Here is a 16,940-nt window from a genome sequence, read left to right as displayed (position 1 = left end):
GGGGTTGATAAACATAGCTGCCTCCTTCCAGAAGCAGCGCCACATCTGTCCATGGGTTGTGTCTGGTAATGCAGCTTAGCTCAACTGAAGTGAATAGAGCGGAGCTGCAATACCACACACAACTTATGGCCAGGTGTGGCGCTGTTTTTAGTAGAACGATGCCATGTTTTTCTAACTCTGACTGGGATTGAGAATTTTGTGGTGATTTGATTTTCTTCCCATTAAAATACTATTTCCTTTGACAGATCAGCAGAAATTGTTTGGTGTCCCCCAGAAGAACCTAATGGAATTATTCTTGGCTATGAACTGAGAAGAAAACACACATATCCTTGTACTTCTATGGATAAGAATGGACATTTGTGCTTGTTTATCAAATGTAAGAAAGGAGAAGACATTTGTGGACAGAAGTGCTACAACCCGCAACGGCAGGTAACACTATGGACAGATTGCAATACTGTACTGGTCATTTTCATAGTTAATGATAAATGTCTGATCGGTGGGGTCTGACCACTGGGACCTTCAACGATCCCGAGAACGGGGGTCACCGAGTGCCCTATGTGAAAGGTGCGGAACTCGGAAAGCTCGGCCACCGCTCCATTCACTTTCTATTGAGTTCCCAGATATAGTGCTCGGCTATCTAAGGCAGCCCCATAGAAAGTGGCCGAGCATTCTCAGTACCACTACATTCACATAGGGCACTCGGGGACAGCCCTTCTCAGGATTGGTGGGGGTCCCAGCGGTCGAACCAGGGGAGGGGGGTTGAAAAAAAAAATAGCAATTCTTCCATGGAAGCGTGCGGTATAAATGTCATTTTTACTTCTTTCTGTGGGACGGTACAATTCTGAAGATACCAAATTTCTATAGTTTATATATATATATATATATATATATATATATATATATATATATATATATATATTTAAACTTTGGCACTAGAGAAACAATTAAAAAAAAACTTTTATTCCATTCTTTGGGAGGGGGATAACAAAAAAACACCTTCACCATTGTTTTGTTTTTTTTGAGTATTTTTAAAGCTTTCACCTTGCAGGATAAGTTACATGGTATTTTTATAGTACAGTCGTAACTGTTGCAGCGATACCAATTTTATGCACTTTTTTTATATCTTTTTTTACATAATAAAGCATTTTGTAGGGGAAAAATATTTTTGTGTTTTTGTTTTTTTAAATATATTTCTGAACACTTTTTTTTTTCTTTTTTTCTTTTTTTTACAATGTTTTTAGTCCCTCTAGAGGACTAGACTATACAATAGCTTTATCACTTCAATAATAAACTGCAATACTTCTGACAGGCTTTCCATTAGGCGCTGAATTTTAGGCGTGGATGGGTTGACAGAAGAAGCCCCCGCCCTTTGTTTAACCTCTCAGATACCGCGGTCACTATTGACCGCGGCATCTGAGGGTTTAGACGGCTGGGAGCTGACATATACAGCTGACAATCACTGTGGATGGTGCGGGTACAGCTTTTGAGCCTGCATCATCCCCGTGCTGTAAATTTATGGTGTTTACATGGCACCAGCACCTTAAAAGTATGGCAGATGGCGCCAAGAGGTTAAAGGGCTTGTATGACATTGGAAAAACATGGCTCATTTCTTCAAGAAACTGCACCACTTTTGCCCATAGGCTGTTTCTGGAATTGCAGTCCAGTCCCATTCACTGGAATGGCACTAAGCTGCAATACCAAACACAGCCTGTGGACAAGAGAGGCGCTGTTTCTGGAAGAAAGCAGCCATGTTTGTCTAATCTCATACCTCCCCTTTAACACTAGCTAAGGCCTCAGTAAATCCCATCGGCTGCGTTGACAAATTTATTAAACTTCTTGGTTAAATCGTGCATATTGAAAATCAATTTCATTTCCGTCACAAGTGGTGGGCGCTTGTTTGCCCGACAAGTAGCCGTGAAAAGACCTTCCATAATTTGTTAGGAGGTTTATTTTTTTTTTCCTTTGAATTATTGTATTTTGCAGATTAATTCTTCTATTAACTGCTGTTCAGGCTCCGGATCAATATGTGGAACCGCACGGCGGGAGATTCCAAATGGCTTTTATTGACAAATTGCGCTGGAAACTCTCCGTTGACGAGCTATAATGAAATAATGCAGCAATTTGTCAACGGCAACACAGCGGTTCTCCAATGACCGAGCTATTAGTAAATTCACAAAATACGCCCCGTATAGGAGATAGTAATTAAAATCTGATTGGGGAGAGAATTATAAATGATTGTGAAGTGTACGAGTTTAGCCTTCGGTTGCCGTAAAATGCAGTAAATGTCATTGTATGGTCATCGCTCCATGATCTACTCTATGATTTTTGCATTATGTTATTCAGCCGCGGTTCTTAATGATATTCTGATGTGTCAAATGGGGGTAAAATGAACATTTTTAGAATGAAAAATCCCAGAACTAGTCTCTTTATACTCTATTACAGCCGCAATCAGGCCTCCTTTTATAGCCGGACGTTGCCGCTAGACAACAAGTATTCTATGGGTTTATTACGTCTATATGATGATTAACTGGACACGTTTGGGCCTAATCACAAGCCGTTTACATTGGGAGGCAACACTCACATAGCAGCCAGTATAGTCGTATTGTATAATTTAGTGCCAGATGGACAGAATACAAAGGCATAATGATGGGATGAAGAGCATATAACATTAGCGCGGCCTCGCTGCCAGTAAAGCCGAGTCGTCTGATTCAGACCAATACAGCTGTTTACTCTGAATAACTAATTTAATAAAACTGAATTTCTCAAGTCAGCGTCAACCCCTATAATTCAATTTGGATACATCAGCTGCCTGTTTTTTTTGTTTTTTTTTCTTGGCTTTCTCTGTTTCTGTACCTTTCACATTGAAAATGGATGATGCGAGGATTCTGTAGAGAGGGGAGATATATATACTGCAATGTCTGCTGTTTTATTACGGTTAGATTTTATTTATTTATAAAACTCGTTCCAATTGCTGACAACAAATGACAGGTAAGTATTGGGTGCGGTGGCAGAAACGATCCTGCCGGTGGCCATGCATCAAAGTAGCCCCTAAATTTAGTTTTTACCACCTTATATTCAGCACATGGAAGGTACTGGTTGTGGAAATCCAGCTGGTGTAGGGAGTCTTACGGGAAATGCTCCATGGGAAAAATATGCAAATTAGCACTCCTCTAGAAGGAAAAAAACTGCTTTTGGTCACACACATAACAAAAATTTTTTAATTATTTATACTTTCTGTCAAGTGACCATTGGGCCCTATAACAAAAGCGAAAATGGGACCTGACTTTACCATGACCTTCTTCTGGAGATATAAGTTCAGGACATGGAATGCTTCTTATTTTGTGGTTCCCTGTGCTTTTTTCTTAATTTCTTAGTCTTTCAGTGACATATATTTTCGGCCCCTTTTTGTTAAGGATCTGCCAGGCACAGCTTCTGAGTCTACGCCCATAGGTAATCAGTCTGCACCTGCTTCTATGTCTGTGAGACTGACTCCATCTTCCACCACTCAGGATGGCAGGCTTAGGAGTGGGAGAGCCTATCACAGCCTGGCCAGACGGAGCTAGCTCCCACCCTCTGTCTATTTATATCTGCCTTTCCTGTTCCTCCTTGCTTGTGATTCTTCTCGTTTGGTTTCCTGGCCCTGCTGCAGCTTCTTGAACTACTTGACCCTGCTTCATATTGACCTCGGCTTGTTCACTACTCTCCTGCTCTGCGTTTGTCTGTCTTGCACTTATTGAGCGTAGGGACCGTCGCCCAGTTGTACCCCGTTGCCTAGGGCGGGTCATTGCAAGTAGGCAGGGACTGAGTGGCGGGTAGATTAGGGCTCACTTGTCTGTTTCCTTAACCCCATCATTACACTTTTACTCGTTCCTTTCATTATCTACTGTTATCAATTACAGGATCTCACCTGTTGGTGGAGGTCTCTTTGGCTGCTTGGCCACCTGGCTGGTAGCAGGGTCGTAGAGAGGGAGTTCAGCAGTAGAAGTCGCATCCAGGTCCTGGAACATGAAGGGGCCCAAAGGGCCCTCTTGTACTGAAGTATACAAAAGTATTATAGAGGGCACATAGTAGGTGGACAGCACTGTTAGAGCTTTTGCATTGGAGTCCAGGCGCTTCAAGTTACGTACAAGACAGTAATGTACGGTACAACGATGTAAGAATCCTAGGGAAATTTTGATTAAGAAAATAAATACACAAAAATAGTAAAAAAGAGATAAATATTGAAAGAGAGAATTTACAATCCTTATCATCAGGTGGGTCATCAAATCCATACATGACACCAATTCTTGGCATTGGTGGAAACAGGGAGCCCATTTTCACCTCGGTCCACAAGAAAGAATGGACATGGTCGTGACCTATCCTGCAGGTTGTGACCCTCAAAACCCTAAAAAGATATCAATCCCGAGGTGATGAACAGGAGAATTGTAACTTCCAAGGTCTTCATCAGGTTCTTGGGGCCAACAAGTTACTGTGAAGTAAGTTGCCAAGATGGAACCCATAGAAGACAAAGACAGATTAAATAGTCAATAGTCAATAACCAAGCCAAAAAGGTCCGGATTCACAATAGAATCACTGTAGCATAAAAAACTTAAAAAAAACAGTTGGCGAATGGGCCATGGGATATGTGTCATAACATTATCGGAGACACGAAGGAAATCCAATTAGGATGATGTTCTAGGCATCATAGGTACATATGAGAAGATTACTTTGATGATCTGCGCTCTTCGGCCACCATAGATCTGCAATAGATAATTACACAGTGGAAAAGATAAAGGAGAAATCTACTTTTAACACAATGGGCTTAATCCACTGTATTTTTGAAGTACTATCACATTGAATTATAAGCGGTGTCCCTGTAAATTAATTTTGGAGGCCCCAGATGAGGAAGGAAGAATGGATCTCCCCATGAACGGATCTGGAAGATTGTGACTGATGGGTAACCTGAAGATGATTTTGGGGACCCATAAAAGGATTTTAAAGACTGTAGTTGAGGATGTTTGTTTAGATGCCATGTCCATTTTTTATAAGAAATAACTTAAGGGCCTTTTAAACTAATCGATTCTCATTCGAATAATCATTCGATTGAGCAAAAGTGATCAATCAGCCTAGGTGTAAACACTGCAAACGAATTGAACAATTACCGATATATCCTTCGTATATCGCTGATAGCATCGTTTTGAATGAGAGAAATATTATTTTTTGTCGTCACTAAATGTGCAAGTTTAAACAGGTATCGTTGAGTTGCAAATGCACAAAAGATGCCAGAAAAGCGACCTAAACACTGATCGCAATAACGACTATTTCAACGATAATAGATGCAATTAAATAACGATCGTTCACTACGGAACGACTCTTTAACGAATCGCTAATCATTCAATCGTTACAATTTCTTGGCTAGTCTACAAGGCCCTTTAGATATCACTGTATATAACTATCCTTAGGCTCTGTTTCCCTTATGTTTGAGCCCTACGTTTACATATGCATTGGAAAAGCTCTGGGCGTATAGGTCACACGTATCCATAGGGCTCCATTCGCTTGACGATTGCCAAAATGGTATCCTGTTTGCATCCGTTGGGCTGGCGTACTGTACATCTGCATGTATAATCAACTACGCTTTTCTATACAGAGGCTTCCCGCTTAAAACATATATCACATAGTATATAAACGGGAGCCTCTTGGCGACGTATGCCACTGTATACCTATACTGTGACATACGTTGCAGCCTTTTTTTTGTACGTATACGTCAGGAAATCCTCATGATGTATACCTCCAAACAAAATGAGAACAGAGCTGTAAAGGATCTGCCAGGCACAGCGGGGTTAACGCCCATAGGTAATGAGTCGGCACCTGAGTCTATGTCTCTGAGACTGACTCCAGCTTCCACCACTCAGGCTGGCAGGCTTAGGAGCGGGAGAGCCTATCGCAGCCTGGCCAGACTCAGCTAGCTCCCGCCCTCTGTCTATTTATACCTGCCTTTCCTGTTCCTCCAGTGCTTGTGATTCTTCTCGTGTGGTTTCCTGGCCCAGCTACAGCTCCTGATTATTTGATCCTGCTCCACTCTGACCCTGGCTTTCTGACTACTCTTCTGCTCTGCGTTTGGTACCTCGTACACTCCTGGTTTGACTCGGCTCGTTCACCTCTCTTGTTGCTCACGGTGTTGCCGTGGGCAACTGCCCCATTTCCCTTAGCTTTGTGTACCCTTCTCTGTTTGTCTCGTGCACTTACTGAGCGTAGGGACCGCTGCCCAGTTGTACCCCGTCGCCTAGGGCGGGTCGTTGCAAGTAGGCAGGGACAGAGTGGCGGGTAGATTAGGGCTCACTTGTCCGTTTCCCTACCCCTATCATTACAAGAGCCTTATTTTCTGCAATCCTACTAAAAGTTTTGACACAGAGCATTGAGGAGGATCTGTTACCATTTTTCGAGTTACCGTCTCATGGGAGAAAAATCTGAAAAACATTTGATTCACTAAAATAAAATAATGTGTTATATAGTAGAAGTGATGCTACTACCAGCTGCAGGAAAGACAATGACTATTGGACACGTCATGGGAATCAATCCGATTGAATGTAAATGATAAATTACTGATCTTTCTGGATCGTCTGGCTGTAAAAACGATCGATCCGGACTGGAGCAATGCAAACGGATGTATTCCGAATAGAACGTCATAGAAATGTATGAAATCCTTCAAATGACCCATTTCTTCATCTTTGCCCAAGACCAACACTTGTGTGACCGTAACATTACCAGTCCTACTATTGTGCAGGGATGATTTTATTGGACTGACTTATAATGTTTCCTATAACAGGTGTGTTGCCGTGATGTTCTGCATGATAGAAAGGATGGATATGAATGCTGTGAACAGGACTACGTTGCCTCCATGGCCAATGCATCACAGATATGTTGTGCCGGTCAAGTTTATGGGGTAAAGTCCGAACATCAGTGCTGCGGAGGATATTACACCGAACTTCATGCTGGTAAATTAAATTTTCCTATTGTTTTCTAGATGTTCAAGTACTAAATGCAAAAATGATTCTCAGCCCAGGTTGACATCATTCTTTCTCGTCACCGATCCTCTGGCCTGTTTACTGTTCCCTATAATGTCCCGTTTTAGGACACCGTATACTGGACAGAAGGTATTCACTCACATGAGTCTCTGTAACCACTGAAGGTGACAATCTAATCTCCATACTTCAGACCTGCACAGTCATATACACTGGGCGGGAGATTTATTAAGCGATTTGCACCGGTTTTCTGGCAGAAAAACGTAGCAAATTTTGGTGCACACCAAAACAATTCAACTTTTTACGCCACTCTTGGCACTTTAAAAAAAAGTGGGAGTGACTTAGCGGGAGGGGATTTACTATAATTTACACCAGAAATTAGCATAAACGTTTAGCGACAATCTACACCAGTTCATAGCTAGCATAGATTCCGGTTTGTGACCACAGACAGCAGAAGGTGCGCCAAATTAATTAAGAGGCATGCAACTCCTAATAAATTTAGTTAATCTTACTCCAGGTTTCTGTTTAAGGCCTTCATCACACAATGCAGATTTTGCATGCATTTTTTTAAGCCAAAACAAGAATTGAATTCAGGAGAGCAGACCCATAAAGCCTTCCTATATATTTCTTCTGTTTTGCTTTCATTCCTGGTTTTGGCTTAAAAATACATGGAAAATCTTCAGCAAATCTGCACTGTGTGAACAAGGCCTAACACTGGCGCAGAATTAACGGGAATCTTAGTGAATCCCATGGGGCGCCCGCAAATTGCGGCCCGTGCACACCGTGCGGCCCGTACAATGACATGTCCTATGTTTTTGCGGTCCGGGCTCCCAGCCAATGCACGGACCGTGGAAACCACGGTCGTGTGCATAGGCCCATAGAAATGAATAGGTCCGCAATTCATCCGCAGATTTGAGGGTGAATTGTGACCGCAAATACAAGTTCGTGTGCATGGGGCCTTAGGGGATAAGGTTATAAGCCCCCTGAAGATCAAACTTAGAGAACCATTGGGCCCCCTGAACCTGATTGAAGAGATCAGGAATCAAAGGAGGGGGATATAGGTTCCTTACAGTGATCTTATTTAAATTTCGGTAATCGATGCACGGTCTAAGACCACCATCCTTATTCCCTACGAAGAAGAAGCCAGCACCTACCGGAGAAGTAGAGGGGCGAATGTAACCCTTGGCCAGGCTTTCCTGGATATATTCTCTCATGGCTTCACGTTCAGGACAAGAGAAATTAAATATCCTACCTTTAGGGACCTTAGCTCCTGGTACCAAATCGATTGCGCAATTGTACTCTCTATTAGGAGGTAACTCTTCAGAGGCCCTTTTAAAAAAGACATCCGCGAAGTCCTGAATAAACTCAGGTAGAGTGTTCACCTCCTCAACGAGAGAAACCAAATTAATAGAAAAACATGACGTCATACATTCATTACCCCATTTAGTAAGATCACCAGTATTCCAGTTAAAAGTGGGATTATGCGTCTGCAACCAAGGAAGGCCTAAAATCAAATCGGACGATAACCCCTGCATCACTAACACAGAACACTGCTCCGAATGAATGGAGCCAACAAGGATTTCAAAAACAGGGGTATGCTGCATAAAATAACCATTAGCAAGCGGAGTGGAGTCTATACCCACTACCGGGACAGGTTTAGGCAAATCAATTAATGGCAAAGCTAGAGACATAGCAAATTCCACAGACATAATATTAGCAGCAGACCCTGAATCCACAAAGGCACTGCCGGTGGCAGACCTTCCATCAAAAGAGACCTGAAAGGGAAGCAAGATTTTATTAGGCTTCATATTTACGGGAAATACCTGTGCACCCAAGCGACCTCCCCGATGGTCACTTAGGCGTGGAATTTTTCCGGCTGCTTATTCTTACGCCTGGGACAGGAGTTCAATTGATGCTGGTCATCCCCACAGTAGAAGCAGAGACCATTCTTCCTGTGGAACTCTCTACGTTGTTGGGGAGACACGGAGCCCCCGAGTTGCATCTGTTCATCCGAGTTCTCCGTGGAAGAACGAAGCAACGGAACCACTGGAGGCATCATAGGGGAGCCAAAGGTGAAGGCACCAGAACGTTCAAGTCGTCGTTCTCTGAGACGTCGGTCCAGACATACCGCTAAAGCCATAGCCTGATCTAGAGAGTCTGAAGTGGGATAGCTAACTAACAGGTCTTTCAGGGCGTTCAACAGACCCAATCTAAACTGGCACCTCAAGGCAGGGTCATTCCACCGAGAAGCTACGCACCACTTCCTAAAGTCAGAACAGTACTCCTCAACTGGTCTCTTACCCTGACGTAAGGTCACCAGCTGACTCTCGGCAAAGGCAGTCTTGTCAGTCTCGTCATAGATGAACCCGAGAGCAGAAAAAAAAAGGTCACCAGAAGAAAGTTCAGGGGCATCAGGAGCCAAGGAGAAGGCCCATTCCTTGGGGCCATCCTGGAGCCAGGACCTAATTATACCCACTCGCTGACTCTCAGAGCCTGAGGAATGGGGTCTTAATCGGAAATAGAGTCTACAACTCTCCCGAAAAGAGAAAAAAGTCTTCCGGTCCCCTGAGAACCGGTCAGGCAACTTGAGGTGGGGTTCAAGAGGTGAGGTAAAGGGCACTACCTGGGTAGCATCACGCTGGTTGAACCTCTGAGCCAAGTCTTGGACCTGTAGGGAGAGACCCTGCATTTGCTGAGCCAGGGTCTCAAGGGGGTCCATAGTAGAGTCAGGGACCAGGGTAAGAAAAGGTATGGGCCTGTGATTATGCAATGAATCGGGGTAGGGAGACGGACAGGTGAGCCCTAATCTACCCGCAACTCAGTCCCTGTCCTAAGTGACGGCATACAACTGGGCGACAGTCCCTACGCTCAATAAGTGCAAGACGGACAACACAAGACAAGGGCACACAGAAGCAAATGGGGAAGCTGGGGCAGTTGCCCACGGAAACACCGTGAGCAACAGGAGTGGTGAACGAGCCGAGTCAAACCAGGAGAGTACGTAGTAGCAAAATCAGAGCAGGAGAATAGTCAGTCAAGCCAGGGTCAAAGTAACAGCGGTCAATTAGGTAAATAGCAGGAATCGCAGAGCCAGGAAACCAGACAATCACAGGCAAGGAACATGCTGCAAGTGAGGGTATAAATAGACCAAGGGCTGGAGCTAGAATCGTCAGGCCAGGCTATGATAGGTTCTCCCTCTCCTCAGCCTGCCAGCCTGAGTGGTAACAGATCTCGTCACTCTAGCAGACCTTGGAGCTGATGAAGGCTGATTAACCCCGAGTGTCGACACAGAACCTGTGTCTGGCAAACCCTTTACACTCTGCTATTGCAATTGGACACCATTCTAGTAAATGCAGCTGAGCTGATATACCAGACACAGCCTATGGCCAAGAGTGGGGCTGATTCTATGAAGAAAAAAAAAAGCAGACCCTTTATTCTAATATTATACAACCCCTATAAAGATTTTGTGATTTGAGTCGCCAAGTGCTGGGACGCGTGTTGCATAAAAGTCACCATCCCTCTGCTGAGTCAATAACTGCAGAGTACCAAACCTCCTCTGGCAGTAACATCCAAGCTTCATGGCGGGGTGCTGGCCAAGCAGCTGCATGCCAGCCTTACATCACCAAGCACAATGCCAAGCGTCGGATGGAGTGGTGTAAAGCTGCCGCCACTGGACTCTGGGGCGGTGGAAACGTGTTCTGTGGAGTGATGAATCACGCTTCTCTGTCTGGCGGTCTGATGGATGAGTCTGGGTTTGGTGAATGCCAAGAGAATGTTACCTGCCTGACTGCATCGTGCCAACTGTAAAGTTTGGTGGAGGGGGATAATTATATGGGGTCGTTCTTCAGGGGTCGGCCTATGCCCTTAGTTCTAGTGAAGGGAAATCTTAATTCTTCAGCATACCAAGACATTTTGGACAATTGTAGCTTCCAGCTGTGTGGGAACAGTTTGGGGTTCAGCCCTTTTCTGTTCCAGCATGACTATGCCCCAGTGCACAAGGTCCATAAAGACATGGTTGGATGAGCTTGGTGTGAAGAACTTGACTAGCCCACACAGAGTCCTGACCTCAACCCCATCCAACACGTTTGGGATGAACTAGAACGGAGATTGTAAGCCAGGCCCCCTCCTCCAACATCAGTGTCTGACTTCACAAATGCTCTTCTTAATGAATGGGCAAAAATTCCCACAGACACTCCAAAATCATGTAGAAAACCTTCCCTGAAGTGTGGGAGATGTTTTAGCTGCAAAATGGAGACCAACTCCATGGTATTGCCTATGGATGTAGAATTGGATGTCATAAAAGCTCCTGCAGGTGTAATGTGTTGGTTTTCCTATATTTTTGTCTGTATAGTGTATGATTCACTCCTTTAAAGAGGCTCTGTCACCAGATTATAAGTGCCCTATCTCCTACATAATCTAATCGGCGCTGTAATGTAGATAACAGTGGATTTTATGTAAAAAAAACAATAATTTTTTAGCTAGCTATGAGCAATTTTATATTTATGCAAATTAGTTTCTTAATAGACAGCTGGGCGTTTTTTAACTTTTGACTAAGTGAGACATTCATGTCCATTTGTACTCAGCACAGCGTGATCTCGCGAGATTTTACTGAAGTATATTCACACTCTGGCCTCCAGCCAGAACGCGATGTCTATTCACACTCCCGACACTTCGGTAACGTTTTTGTGGGAGTTACTCACACAGCACAGTGTGATCTCGCGAGATCACGCTGTGCTGTCATTCACGTTGTGCTGTCATTCACGTTGTGCTGTGATTAAGTCCCTCACACGCTGTGCTGAGTACAAATGAACATGAATGGAGAGAAGTACATGACACTGATTGGTCACTGATTGTTCAGCGTCATACACTTCTCTTTACAACGCCCACTTGGTCAAAAGTTAAAAAACGGCAAGTTGGTCATTAAGAAACTAATTAGCATAAATTTCAAATTGTTCATAACTTGCTCAAAAATTATAATTTTTCTAAATAAAAACCTCTGTTGCTCTCTACATTACAGCGCCGATCACATTATGCAGGAGATAGGGCACTTATAATCTGGTGACGGAGCCTCTTTAAATTGAAGATACTACTGTTCCCCAAATAGAAGACTGGCCACTAGATAGCATCAACCCTACATTATTTGTTGCCCATCTCCAGCACAGCTTCTTTAAGGACGTCTAGCCCCACACTTGGGCTCACTACACACTGTCACCCTCCCTGCACATACCTGCTTGATTTTATGGCTTTACCATCCACAATATGGAAACTTTTACTAAGCCATCAGACTAGGTAAGAGCATTACTGTTCATTCATTGAGCACTATTGGATGGCCTTGCACTCCGAAATTCACCTGTATTAGTGCTGCATTGTCGAGGCCATATAAATGTAAGACACACTTGGCTTACATATGGCCACCTGGACATCACAGGGCATTGTCTTATATGACCAGGCACTGTCCCAACATGACCAAGCAGAGTATTTTTAGAAAATATTTGTTTTTATGTATCTTGACTTTGGTGACGCATTGAGTTTATATTAATAGACTTAGTAAAAGTCATGTTGTAATTTTCTCGTCCATATTTTAGTTTTTGGTCAATTGTTACTGTTGGGACCTCCAAGTTGAATTCCCAATAACCTCTAGATTTTATGTAAAGATACTACTAGTACTAGCACAGATACTATTGGTACTAGCACAGTTAAGCATGTCTAGAACGTTTTGGGGTATTATAAAGTGCTAACAATGTTGGGGTACATGATTTACTAGGAGCCAAGTAGAACCTCAGGAGGTATCATGTCTTCAAAAATAATTAACCAGGTTTTCCAGTCTCCTTGGAACCGTGGCAAACATTTTGTTGCGCTGCCTTGGCCTCAGAAACAAGGCAGTAGTACAGATCTGCGTTGTACGGATCCGTAATAGGTCACCCATAGAAATCTTTTGGTCATACTGTACCTTGGTGTCTCCAATTTCATACTGGGACATAGGGAGTTTTTTTTTCTCAGGGATTCATGGAATATGTAAGAAAAATATTGCAGAATATTTAATCGCATGTCATATTATAAAGCTGTTCTGCCACAGAAGCATTGCTGCTATCAGAGAATACGGTGACTGAAATAGGTGCCATATGGTGGCACATGAGGTGCCTATGGGTCTATAATAAAGAACCATATATGCATATGGCTTTGACGTGTGCATGAGGCGTTTAAGGGGTTTTCCCACTATACTAAGTGATGGAATATGGCTAGGATATGCCATCACTTACTGAGCAATCGGGGTTCGACTTGGTGGGACCCTAACCGATCCTTAGAGTGAAGGAGAAGCAGCCCCGGTCGGGTGTTACTCCTTTACAAATTTTCTCTATACAGCAATGCTCCCGGCTACCGACTGTGCAGAGAACTACAACACAGAACCATTTACTTGAATTGGGCTGAGTTGCCGTTCCCTACACAACGGGTGACTGGGAGCACATCTGTCCATGGAATAAGCCTAAAGCTGGCCATACACCTTAGAAAGTGATCGTCTGGAATGCGGTCGATCAATCATCCGTGGGATCATTCATACAAACGATCCCACCAGCTACAGAATAGACAAAACTGGAGGAACAGGAAAAAAAAAAATTACTTCCTAGGGCTTGCGCACAATAGCAAATGATCAGACAATCTTTTTCAACCTGGCCGATCTAATTTTTGGCAAACAGAGCTCGGTCATCAGCCATCGCGAGAAGTCATTTGTGTTGAAAATCGACCATAGCGGCCAACTTTTTTCTTATTTGTTCGGCTTAGGGAACACAGTGCCTTCATTCTCATGATTGGTCGGAGTCCCGGAGATTGGACCACCACCAGTCATAATGTTACAGCATATCCTAGTGATATGCCATAATATTATTAAATAGGAATACCCCTTGATTTGGGATCGTCTGAATCTGTTCTAACAAAACTGTAAAAATGTAATTGCTGATGGCTACTAGATATATCAACTATTTCATAAAGTTTTATTAGTCATCTTTAATGGTTCCCTCACGTCCAGTCCTTGAAGAAGTTTGGATCTTTGCATGAACTTCTCAAATAGATAGAATATCTACCCATAACGTAGAACGAGCAGCACCCCTAAGATCAACCCCAAATGTGGAACATGGATTTGATATTAATATTCTATTATACCCTTAGTGAGTAAACTGGAACTTTCAGATGAATGTATTCATACTATGTACACCTTCAATTCTTTCAAGGTACTCCTGAGAGTATAAGAAACGGCTTGAGAATCCTTGTCCCTGAGATGATGCCTGTTGCATCTTGAACAGTCAGGGTCAATAACGGTCAGCCGTGCCTTAGGGAATTATTACTCATGACTGATACTGATGGGTCCATTGACGAAGATTACGATGTGAACAAGAATCTCACGGCATTTAACAAATGCCATTAAATCAGAATTCGATGTCCTCAAAAATTATCTGGAGAACATATCTGGCACAATAAGTATCCTCACTGGGAGTTTGCATGTGTAATGAATAGACAACCGGCCTATGGCGTGTTTTCTTGGCTATTTTTCGTTTCTTCTACGCTGTCACCATGGTAGTCCCACAATCTTCCTGAATTGTAATAACCATTAGTTTAGATCACAGATGTAGACTCTCTTCTGATTGGTTGGCATTACTTCCAGCATAATACTTTTTTTTTTATGTGCAAAGGTACTTGAAATTCTGCCAATTTCGCTCTGCACATCTCCCAGCTTTAAACCCTGGCAAAGTAATTCATATATCACAATATTCTGAATGCTCCGATGATGTCATCAGAAAATTCTATCACACAGGAGAACCAGCAAAGGCAGTTAAATAGTCTCATTAATCTCAATGCTCTGTAATGGAAAGAATTTATTTAATAACCTCTATCTCCATCCAGTGGCCGGTGAGAATTAATCTGTGTTTACATCTTTGGAAAAGAAATTATTGGACTTGCTGTAAATCAGTACTAACTAGAGGAAAACCAGTGGACTAGAGAAGAGCTATGACATAATCTCAAGTTCTAAAAGAAAATATATATATATACTGTACCTGGAAAAAGTGTTCACCCTCTGGGAATTTTCATGGTTTATTGTGTAACAACAATGATTTGCATTGGAATTAATGAGACTTTTTGAAAAATGATCAATAGAATAAATATATTTTTACTGTCAATGTAAAAATAAATGGCTAATAAGTGACCTACATTTAATGCAATTATGAAACACAAAAGAAGTGAACACGTAACTATTCACCCTTGTTAGATCTCATGCACACACAGGGCCTTGTGGAGGCCCCTGACGAAAGCTTTGGGTGGGTACCCCTATACATTTTCTGAAAAAAAGGGAAACCGAGTGCATAAGAGAGGGCCAAGGTGGTGCTATTGTGGGGTAGCAGCCGGTTCCTAACAGAGACAGCGAGGGCCGATTTGTGGATAAATTCTTGGCGCTGTCTGAGGACCACGGCTATTAATTTAATTAAAATGAATACATTATATTTTGGCAGTATAATATTGTAAGTTAATAATTGAATATTTTTTTATACAGAAATGATAGAGGCTAAAGGGAAATGACCTCACTGATGCATGGAGGCTGTATGGCGGCACATATAGTCCATAAGGTTCAGTATTATGGAGCCATATGGGACTGCATTAGAAGCAACAAGAATACTTCCATAGCACAGCATGGGATAGAACTAAAACAATTCTATGTATGAAATTGGAGGCATATGAAGGTACAGTATGGGCTCACTAGATGTCTATGGGTGCCATATTATGGATCCATACAGTAGGACATGAGCCCTTACTGTGACACACCTAAATCATCATTGGAACAGCCAGTTGGTTGAAGGCTGTATTCACACATGCCACCGTTTTTGCTGCAGTTTTTGCCTTGGTTATTGTAAAAATTGCAGTAAAATATGTTACTGTAATTTAAAAAAGAGCATAAAAAAAAATCACAGTATGTAAGGGAGAACGAAAGGAGTCACAAGAATCAATGGCTGAGATGGGAGAGACTGTGTACAACAATTGCTGCCTAGGTGAAATTTTCCGCCTAATGGGAGAATAACAGACGTGTGAGAAATCCAAAAAATCAAGTGGGAAGGATTCTATGGTCTGATGAGGTCACAATTGAGCTTCTTCCCCACTAAGAAATGCTACAGTACTATATATATGTTAGAAAAAAGGATCAATAAAAATCACAAAATCCACCTGAGGATCCATTCACATTGGCCTTTCTTCCCGTTCTGTCTACAGCGCTATCACGCAACACCAGAGCCCTAAGGGAAACTATTAAAAGTCAATGGGATTTGTCACGATTCATTGGGATCCATTAGAAAACAGATCCATCAGACCAGTCATGGCTCCGTTAAGAACAGAAGCCGTCATAGTAATGTGAACAGTGCCTAAAGAATGGTGAAGGCAGCGTCATGCGGTGGGAATGCTTCGCTGTATCAAGCCCTGGGAAGCTTAAGAGGGTCAACTGTTAAATGAATGCACCAAAATATAATGAAATGCTGGAGGAAAACCTGCTGCAGTCTGCAAGGGAACTGCAATTTGGGAGAATATTTTTTTTCCAGCAAAACAACCACCTGAAATATTGAACAGGTTGTCTCCTGAAGACAGCCCCTGTCCTTATGACCTAAGTTCAATTAAGAATGTGTGGCTGGACCTGAAATGAGCTGGATCCTCACAATGGAGAAAATGTATCCACATGTAAAAAGCTGATGGAGTCGTCTTCACAAAGACTCAATGCTACAGCTGTCAAAGATAAAAATGCGAACTTCAATGGTTGTGAATAGTTATATACACCTTTTATTTGTGTGAAATAGCAAACTTAGGATCTGGTTATCTACCACCATTGAGTTTGACTTTTAATGGGTCTATCGGGTTTCCGTTTTTTTACTATAATAGTGGAATATTCTAAGCTCCGAAAAGCAACAGAAA

At 42.6% G+C, this 16,940-nt stretch overlaps 1 protein-coding gene across 1 annotated transcript in view; it reads left to right on the top strand.

Annotated features, from left to right (window-relative positions):
- The window catches only part of USH2A (usherin), a 593,484-nt gene that overhangs the window by 428,729 nt on the left and 147,815 nt on the right, over window positions 1-16,940 (top strand). Inside the window, exons 47-48 of the mRNA XM_075863335.1 lie at window positions 246-429; window positions 6,806-6,974. Coding sequence (XP_075719450.1) covers window positions 246-429; window positions 6,806-6,974 — 353 coding nt within the window. The remainder of the gene's footprint in view (window positions 1-245; window positions 430-6,805; window positions 6,975-16,940) is intronic.

Source organism: Rhinoderma darwinii, chromosome 4 (assembly GCF_050947455.1).
Source record: "Rhinoderma darwinii isolate aRhiDar2 chromosome 4, aRhiDar2.hap1, whole genome shotgun sequence".
Taxonomy (NCBI): Eukaryota; Metazoa; Chordata; class Amphibia; order Anura; family Rhinodermatidae; genus Rhinoderma; species Rhinoderma darwinii.
Note: the sequence above shows the minus strand (reverse complement) of the source record. Positions and strands in the feature narration are given on the sequence as shown.